The 10,044-nt window shown below is 37.3% G+C and overlaps 1 protein-coding gene across 3 annotated transcripts in view; it reads left to right on the top strand.

The window, feature by feature from the left end:
- TCAIM (T cell activation inhibitor, mitochondrial) overlaps positions 1-10,044 on the top strand; it is a 421,022-nt gene that overhangs the window by 280,784 nt on the left and 130,194 nt on the right. For 2 of the 3 annotated variants that reach the window (XM_044066645.1, XM_044066646.1), the window contains exons 9-10: positions 834-1,066; positions 9,901-10,032. In XM_044066645.1, coding sequence (XP_043922580.1) covers positions 834-1,066; positions 9,901-10,032 — 365 coding nt within the window. Of the gene's footprint in view, positions 1-833; positions 1,067-2,429; positions 2,513-9,900; positions 10,033-10,044 lie in introns of those variants that run through there. The other variant, XM_044066647.1, reaches the window with a different exon arrangement.

Below are 10,044 nucleotides of genomic sequence, written 5' to 3'. Positions count from 1 at the left end.
GTGTGTGTATGTATGTGTGTGTATACATATATATATATATATATATATATATATATATATATAATGTGTGTGATATATTGTATATATGTGTGGTGTTTGTGTGTATATACACACACACACACACACACACACACACACACACACACACACACACACACACACACACACACACACACTGGGAATTCCTGTTATGGTATTCTACTGTTCATTGCTTAAAAATTACACCTTGCCTGCCTTTTCCACTGCAGGAGTTCACATTTAACTGTGATAGTATAGTTACTTTTTTGCTTATCTTAACCACGTGTTATCAGCATAGAAGCAGTAGAATTGCTGTCATTCCTTCCTTCCACCTCCCCCACATACGTCATACAATGACTTTGGGATGTACTTTTACAGTCAACTCTGCAGCATTTCTTTGCCTGTGGTGTTACATTTAATCTTGACTTCATCACTCCAACATGTTGTGTACCTGTTGAGAAAGTCTCGGAGTGTCCATTTGTACTCCAACCTAATGTGACATATTAAATGTGTGTACTGTCTGCTCTTGGAATATGAATCAGGGAAGTGTAAAATGTTCTTCTCTTTATACAGTTATTCCAATTATACAGTTATAACAATGTTGAGATATCTTAGAAGATACGAGCCTTGAAGTTCTCAGTGTAAGCAGTTTATACCTGTGGTACCTGTTAAAAAGAGTTTGCCTGCCTCTCAGAGATCTGGTGTATACAGAACTGTACTTTTTGATTTTGTTTATATCTGTAAGAAACTACAGCCATTCTTTCTTTTGCACATGCGGCTATTCATTTTTCTTACTTGTTTTATGATTTAATTAGGTCTTTGAAAAATTACCAAGTTACTATGGACTTCAGAGACAAATGTTATCACTGGAAGATCGAACAAGCCATCTCTTGGGAGGCATGCAAATAGTCTTCATTGAGGAGTTACAGCCATTGTTTTCCATTGAAGAGTATTATAGCATTCTCAGCACCTTCTATAACAGAATTTGTAATAATCGACTTTCCTTTCATCCTCGGAGTCTTCGTGGGTTAGAGATGGTTCTTGAAAAGTATGTTCTCTTTGATTGTTAAAAATATATTTTATTTGCTTGATTCTTTTATAAAGAGGTGTTGATGCAACTTAAAAAAATATTATTGGAACCTCCTATCCATCTATCCACAACTCCTTTTCCCATTTTTGTACATGTTATTGGTGTATCACTTCAACAGCAATGATCATGTAGAGCCAAGGTTTACATTGCTTGGTTGGCCACTCCTGCCATGGAATGAAACCTCTCCCCCCCCCCCCCCCCCCCGTTAAAATGCAAGCAAAATCTACTGGAAGAGTAATTTGTAAACGTTTTCTGTTGCTGAATGGAGAAAAAGGGAAGGGCATTGGATTAATCATGAAAAAGTACATTTCATCAGTAAATAAGTTTTAAACATTGTAGGGTGTTAACACAGAAGAAAGTATGCTTAATTACAGTGATGATGAACATTTTGTTTGGAGTGCTGCAAGGGATCATATTTTAACAAAAGAAGCTTCACAAGCAAACAGTTGAAACCGTTAAGTATTTGAAAAGTAAAGCACTAAAACTTGACACATCAGATGTAATCCTGGTTTCATTACACGGATATTTTGGCCTGAAGTGTGTCTTAGATAACCTAAGGTTTGCCTTGTAGCCTGGGTGCTGTGGAAGCTGACTGAGGAGGTATAGGAATGAGTTGCTGATGCCAGCTTGCCCCTCAAGGGGGGCAAGTGTTGGGAGACGCTTGATGCAAAAGTGCTGAGGGGAAGCCCCAAATATTGCAACACTTGCATCTAGAGACTCTTGGGGAGTACAATCCCACAAAGGAATGCACGTGTGCTTTAGGTAGAACAACAGTTATGTGGAAGTGTGCACTCACTTAGGGACCAGTGTAGTGGCAATTGCACTGTACTTCCTGGTAAGTAGGGTTAGTTTTTAGGAGCATGCAAAAAATATTTCTGTCAGTGCTGAATGGCAGCTGTCATTTCTAAATCCCATCTCTGCCCAGACAGACTATCCTGGTAAACAAATGCAATAAATAAATGTTATGTCTTCCTTGTTGTCAGTCCCTTACATTACTTAGTTATTTTGAAGCAGTGGCTTACAAGAATAGAATTGTGTGCATGTTATTAACTTATTCTGGTCACTGGATAGTGCTTTAGGTTAATAAATGCTGAAATGTGAAAATAAAAAGGGCAAAATCTTTTCTCAAACAATAACACTTGAAGAAAACTGTCCTTTTTCATTTTTTGTTGTTTCAGTATTTGGGAAAAACAGGAATGATAAAAACAATCCTAGTGTAAAACCAAAAGGTGAATGTATAAAGTAACAGTTTATCTATAAGATGTATTTTGTAGTGCAATAGCAGTTGTATCCCCTCACAACTGTGCTGATTTATTTTCAGACTTAGGAAGCTTGCCAAGAGTATACCACATGCAAATAAAACCTGATGCAATGCCAGTGATACATGCTCCAATGAAAGTTCAGGTAACTCTCAGGAATTAAGCACACCATAAACTGAATACAAGCTTAGCTGTCATTAAGTAGTGATTATTAACAATGTATGAATAATATGCGTACTGTTTTTAAATAGGGCAGGATACACATTGATATTGATCTACAAGATTTGAATCGAGTGGTTAAAAGAGATTAAACTTGAAGTGGTGTCACAGATGTCCCATGGCAGTGTTTGTTTCTTCAACAGTATTTGCAGACACAGGTTTCTGGTAGATGAAGCTAGATGAAGCACACTCTAGACTTCATACAATTTAACAAGCCATTAGGAAAGTATAGATTTTTTTGACTTCCTCTTGGTATGTCCAAACAGCCACTGCACAAGTAATTGAATGTTTGGAAGGTGTTTTAGACATAATTTATCATCTCTTATTGTGACATCAGACACAGACACATTAATAGAGAAGACTGATAATACTTTCAAATTAGGTAAGACCAATGTGTACTACAAGACTGACAAAGCTGAAGTACATGAATCATATCTGGGAATAGAAAAGTGCAATTAGAGAGCAGGCAACAAAATGCAATGGCCAAAAATGTCATCTCAGAACAGGCATATCATGAACCCCATTTGTCAGTGGGGTTTGTCATAATAGTTAAGGTGTAGACAAAGAGGTACAGGATTTGATTCTCGCCAAGGGAAATTAGCTAAGTTTAAAGTGACCCACAAAGGCAACTTGCCTAGTACTTGCCTATAAACCTATCTACAGCATATACCATAACAGTAGTCCAAAGGAAGAAGTCTTAGAATACCATGTGTCAGATTTTCCATGGAGTTGAATGACAGATTTGTTCCACTTCAAAGCCATGTATCTCATATTTGTATATTATTATTCCAGATTCCCTTAAGTAAACAGGTGCAGATGTGATTACTTGCATTAGCATCTATATCCAAGACACAGGCGATAGTTGATGCTGTCATATGTGATCCATTGTCCATCATCCAAAAAAAAAAGGAATTTGTTTGGTTGACAAAACAGATTTTCAGTAGCCGTGCTAGCTGGAACAATCCCTGCTGTTGTGAAATATGCCCTTCCTTCGGGATTGTGTGATCTCAGAGTTGGAATAAATAATTAGCAGGAGGTATGGAGGTGCATGAGGGTTTCCCTCCTGCAAAAAATATTCTTTTAAAAACTTGCATGGCTGCGGCAGTATCATCAGGGCATGTGCAAAAGAGTGTTGACATTTGTTTTAAGTGTTGTTGATATTTCATCAATTCAGTGATTGCCACTATACTCGTGTAAAGCAAATGCCTAATATGGAGTATATATTTTTAGTGCTAGTGCGATGAGTGTGATAAATAAAGTTGAATGTCCTGGGGTAGTTTTGATTTCTATAAAATGAATCCTGGGATTCATGAAGAATCCCACCACTGGCAGTAAGAGCTGTAGCCAAAAGGAACTGTTTATGCAATGCATGAATTTTTGATTCAAAGACCTACTGGCAGTAATGAAGAAAGACCTCAATGTCTTCTAATTTGCATGCCCATGAATCACCCTTTATTACCACAAGTGCAAATCAGCACTTTCCTGTGGTAGTTAACACTGATGGCCCATGAATCATATAAGCACAGATGCCCCCCTCTGTCCCTAAGTTGACTGAATATTCCTGATGGTAGCCCCTTATTTTTCCCTGCCTTTTGTACCTCACTCACAGATGATTACAATCAGTCATTAATACCTGACATTAGAGTTTCACATTTCTTACTAATTGTCAAGTGCATTATAATGCTAGAGCTATGGTTTTGTTCCACAGCCTCATCCCATATGGACATACCCCTAGCCCTCTCAACTGTCCTTGATTTTACAGGACACTTCTGCTGTTCCCTCTTATAGGTACCCTGTTAGTTAAAGCTCATGGACTGTTGCAGTCATTGAATAAAGTCAAGCATTAGAGTTTCATACTTTTTTAACATAATCAAAACTACTACAGTAGTGGATTAATGCTCCTGCTTGATTAACTGTGTATTAAGGATGCAGGATTCAGTCTCATCCACCCTTTTACTTTATTATTATTATTTTTTATTGTTTTTAAAGCCTTAGATGATAATTTAGAAATACTCCTGCTGTCTAGTTGTGACCCAAGTTCTAACACAATGCTCTGAGTGCCAAGGGTACAGGACATGAATCTTTTTAAGTGCCTTTAGGACGTACTATATTGGCTATGTCTGGTATTTATTGCACCCTCTCACACCACAGCTTTTGTGCTGCAAAACTTTTTTTATTATTTTTTTTCCCCAAACATCTTTATTAAATTTTCACATATGACAAAGGCAGTCTTACATTTATATAAATGAAAAACATACAAAATTATACCATTTTAGTTGCAGTTTACATCACAGGCACCATTGAAACAACTGTAGTTGCAAACATTATACATCACTTATAAACTATCCAGTCATTGCCAGTTAAGAATTATATGGCTCATTCAAATCCTGCCTCTTAAACCTCGTTCCTGCTCTGCATATGTTGTTCCCACAATTCTCATTTTTTCCTATGCAGTTTGCTCCTTCCCTTTTCTAAAGATCCCAATTCCAGTTGTTTTATCTGTGTTACTATATTTACTATGTCTAGTAAACTTGGCCGAGACTTTGATTTCCATTTTCTAGTAAATGTTTTTTTTGGCAGCCACCATAACTGGACTCCAAAAGACTTTACGATGTCTAGGCAATTCCGCTTCTGTAGCATAATTAAAAAAAAAAATCATCTCCTCAGTCAGTCCAATCTGCTCATCCAGCATCCCTGACAGGGAATCCCTAAAGCCTTGCCAGCTTGTTACACTTCCAAAATATATGTTTCCAGCTACCTCTTTCTTGCCTGTCACACCTCCAACATTTGCTATCCACCTGAGGACAAATTCTTTGGAGTCTACTTGGGGTGTAAAAATACATATGCAAACACTTCCAGGCAAAGATCCTAAATCTTCTAGACTTTGTTGCATATTTGGGAGATATGCAGATACCCCCCATTGCCTCTCTATGAATTGCTTATCCAATCTCTCTTCCCAATCCTTTCTAAGCTCCTCTGATTGATTGTTATAACTTATCATGCAATATTTTATATGCTTTACTAATTATTCCTTTTTAACAGCAGCTTCTGTTCTAGATTCTATTAAAAACTGTACGAGTGCTGGTCTTTCATTTAGGAGCCCCCTATTTCTTTCTCCTTGTCTATACTCTGATATCAATCCTTGATAGGGAAGGCAATCTCTAACCTGCAGTCCAAGTAAATTCTTAGCCTCTTCCCATTCTGTTACCTTTCCCTGTCTAGTTATTTACTCCCAATACCTTGGTTACTTTGCCAGTTTTCTCCAATAAATTCCAGCTCCCTTTTGCCTATTATATGTATCACTGACCACAGTCATCCCTATCGGAAAAATCTCTTTTCTCCATTCTCGTGCTGAATATAATACTCTGTATTATTGGTTGTTCTCCTTAAGAGTTTGCATCCAAAATCCCAATCTCGCCTTATTTCTTGAGCTTCCTCCCTGTATCAGCATCAGTCCTTTCCACTTTGAATTATAGTTTTCTGCTTGTGCTGTGTATAAGAGCCTTAACTGTGTTGCTCTAAAATACTTCCTCAAATTAGGTAATCCTAGTCTGCCTTGTTCTATTGGTGGAATCCGCTTATCCTACTTGACCCTTGCTGTCTTCCCTTCCCAGATAAAATCATTCAAACTCTTTAATTGCTATCCACAACTTCTCCAGTTGATAAAAGTATGACTGACCTGTGTATAAGACTAAAGGGACTAAAAACATTTTAATGCCTTGTATCTTAGTATCCTTATCCATATAACAAAACTTCCAGTTTCTCAATTTTTGTATTATATTTTGTTTGGTCTCTTCCCACATATCCTTAGTTGCCACCAGACTCATTTCTAATCCATACTCCTAAATACTTCATTTTATCGTGTCCCCATAAATATGAATATTGTTGAACCAATTTGTCTGTGGGTACATAATTTACCTCTATTGCCTTTGTTTTAGCTTCATTAATTTTGTATCCCGAGAAGATTTGACACTCTTAAAATGTTCCACAACACTGTAATGTCCCTATTTGTTTTTGTCATGTATAAAATAATATCTGCAAATAGAGCCAGCTTTTCCTGACTACCATACCAGTTATATCCTTGAATTTCTGAGTCCCCCATTTTCTTTGTTAGTGGTTCTAAATATAATGCAAACAACAAAGGGGAAAGTGGACAGCCTTGCCTGGTTCCTTTACTCAAGCAGAAATTATCTGAGAGGACCCCACCCACTTTAATTTGCACTGTTGAGCTCTCATATATTCTTTTAATCAGCCTTACAATTGTATCAGGGAAAGCAATTGCTTCCGTTGACCTGCTCATGAAGTCCCAGTCTACTCCGTCAAATGATTTCTCTGCATCAAGACCCACCAATAAAAGTGGTACTTTCTTACATTCTGCTTCCCTCTGGATCATCAGTGTTCTGTTAATATTGTCAAATGTTTTCTTCCCCTCCATAAAACCACACTGATCCATATCTGTCAATTGTGGTATCATTTTTGCCATTCTTTTAGCCATTATAGACATAAACACTTTATAATGATGGTTTAGTATTGAAATGGGCCTGTATGAAGCTGGATCCGATGGATCTTTGCCCTCTTTAGGTATTACCATTACCACTGCCTTCTTCCATGATGCTGGTCCTTCTCCTCCTGTTAAAATACTGTTAAACAAAACCTTCTAGATCTTTATCAGTTTTTTTCCATCCTAACTTCCAAACTTCCACAAGAATATCATCTGTTCCTTGGGACTTTCTTGTAGATTTTTATCTCATCCCTTCCTAGCCTGTTAGTAATTGAGCCCTCATCTACCTCTAACTTTGGCATATTTAATTCTTCCATAAACATTTCCATTTGTACCTTTTCTTGATTTCCATATTTCTCTGCTTTATACACATTTTCATAAAATTTCCAAAATAAACCTTTTCTGTTAATTTTATGTGCGTTTAGGGCACAATATAAAGAGTTATCCTTGATGGGCAAGTTCTCCTCCCAGTGTTGCAGGATTTGCTCATTAGTCTATGGCAGCCTCCCCCCCCCCCACTCACACATTCATTAATACCTGCACACACAGCCTCTCTTTCCACGCAGTCGCATTCACAGACACACTTGCCCATTCCCACATACAGACTCCCACACAGCTAGCCTACCTATCCCCTTACTAACCCTCCTAATGTGACCTCACAGGCAGGCAGACACACACACATCTTACATCACTCACACCTCTAAACACACACACGCACACAGATACACCCAACACTATCTGTCAGATAAACTTCCTAGCACTTCTAACATTGATCAGGTGAAGATGAGCTTTTGGCCGTGTTCATTAACATGGGCGGCTGATATAACTTATGCAACTGAGCAATCCTCTGAATTACTCAGCTTTGTAAATTCCTTACCAAGCATTTCTGTGGGGAAAGTACATGGCTAATCAGTATAGTCTGCTCCCCTGTAATGCCCCTTTAGCATTTATGGTAGGCCACAGAGTCACCAACATGGTAGGGATAACTTTGAATTGAAATGGGTACAGTGAGGGGGACACTAGGAATAGAAGGTTTTCTGAATCTGGCCCAAGTTTGAGTAACAATCTCATGGAATCTGTACCCTATCCTTGGTGTCTTAACTGTACTAGTTGTATGTGCTCTCCATCCCAACGTCATTTATGCTTTTTCACCATTCCACTATGTGCATCTTTTTCCAAGTTTAAGTTTTAATATCCTTCTCTTTGCCTTCATTTGTTCTTTTTCATGCCTCTATAATCCTTTCTCTTCTTGTTTGAATTTGTTATAATTTGTTTTCCTGACTGCCTTTCCTGCTGCTTTTTTTGGTATTATTGCCATCTCTCTTGTTTTGCTTATACTTTATAAATGCTTCTTCATCCTTCACTATCACTTTTCTACATTCTTTAACTCCTTTTTGGATTATATGTTTGTTTCACAAAAGCTTAGTTTCCATGATGACTAATAAAGTATTCATTTCTCTGTCTTGCACTAGTACCTTATCCTATGGTTAAAGGAGCAACACTCCTCCAGATGTATGCTTTTCCATGTTAAAAAATTCAGTAACCTTTCCTGTTCCTGTACCCATGTAGACAGTTTAAAAAGTATAACTTCATGGCATCCAGTGCTGTTATGCTTTGTCCAGATCCATAATTTTGTGCATAGGTAGAACATATTTGGTCTAGGTTGAAGGACTGTTTTGTCAAAAGTGGGTTAGTTCTTCCACATCTCTGCAACCTTGGATGTTATAGTACATAAGGAGACTTGTCCTGTCAATTTTGATTGGCTGTTAATTCCAGTTACCAACCAGTGAAATTTCAAATCGCAAAAGGATGTAATTGCATGGGAAATAATAAGTCTGTATTGGTGCTATAGTTCTGGTTAAAAAAAAAAAGTGTCATTTTATTCCTGATATGAACTGTTTAAAGCTTCAGCTGCACAAAAAAGCCCAATGAGAGAGTCAAGTATTTTTTCAAAGGGCAAGGTCTTCACACGACTAACTTAAGTATGCTAACTCCATGGCTGTACAAAGGAAAAAAGATAAAAACTCATATGTATCGTACCAGTGCTGGCATGCTTATCGGAGCCACACCAGCATTTCTTTTCAGTGGCAAATGCTGATCATCCAGTTGAAAGTTGGGGAGTTTAAATTGACAAGTTGAAGCTTCATCTGTTTAGAACTCCCTGGCAGTTGTAAGAGAGTGGGTGGGGTACTATTTTTATTTATTTATTTATTTATTTTTCAGTTTGTTTGCCAGGATAGTCCAATTGGGCCTTGAAGAACCTGTTTTCAGTGGAGTCCTGGGGAGAAAAGCTCCAGAAATGCAATAATATATGGATACAAAATACAATATACAATATCAATGCAGTAAGTCACAAGAATATAAGATAAAAATTGCACAATTAAGAGGGGATTTAACATCGAACAAAGTGATGGGATGCCATTGGATTGGCATTATGAGATCCTCGTTAGTGTGCTGAATTAGCTTCAATACAGTTCCTATACAAATATCATGATTCCTACTATTGTAGAATTGTAGAATTGAAAACTGTTAAATTGTCCTCCATGCTTGACTGCGAGAAGCACAGAGCAAATGATACTGCATTTTTCCAATAGATGTTTAAAGGATAGAGTTAGTTGCGATTGAACCATAATGTTTCAGTTTTTGCTTTGCCTCTTTTGCCTTAAGTAGCAGTAATAAGCCTCATTTTGTCTTTTTTTTTTGTCGAAGAATGCAAAGTGACATTCATACATTTAGCCAAATAATTAACTTTATTATTTATTCTACAGCATATAAAAATTGTTGATATGTTGTCTATCTATCTTTTGTTTAAGAGATCGGTATGCTCCCAGTCTGCATGAATTGGGCCATTTTATTATTCCTTTTAAGTGTGACCCCATCACCTTCCAGACATTTGTTCTTACCAAAACCCAAGAAGCAAGAGAAAACTTGAAAAAGAAAGAAGAGTAAGTATTCTC

Source organism: Protopterus annectens, chromosome 3.part1, assembly GCF_019279795.1.
Source record: "Protopterus annectens isolate FY-2018-M chromosome 3.part1, PAN1.0, whole genome shotgun sequence".
NCBI lineage: Eukaryota > Metazoa > Chordata > Ceratodontiformes > Protopteridae > Protopterus > Protopterus annectens.
The sequence above is the reverse complement of the archived record's forward strand: the minus strand, read 5'-3'. Positions and strand labels throughout refer to the sequence as shown.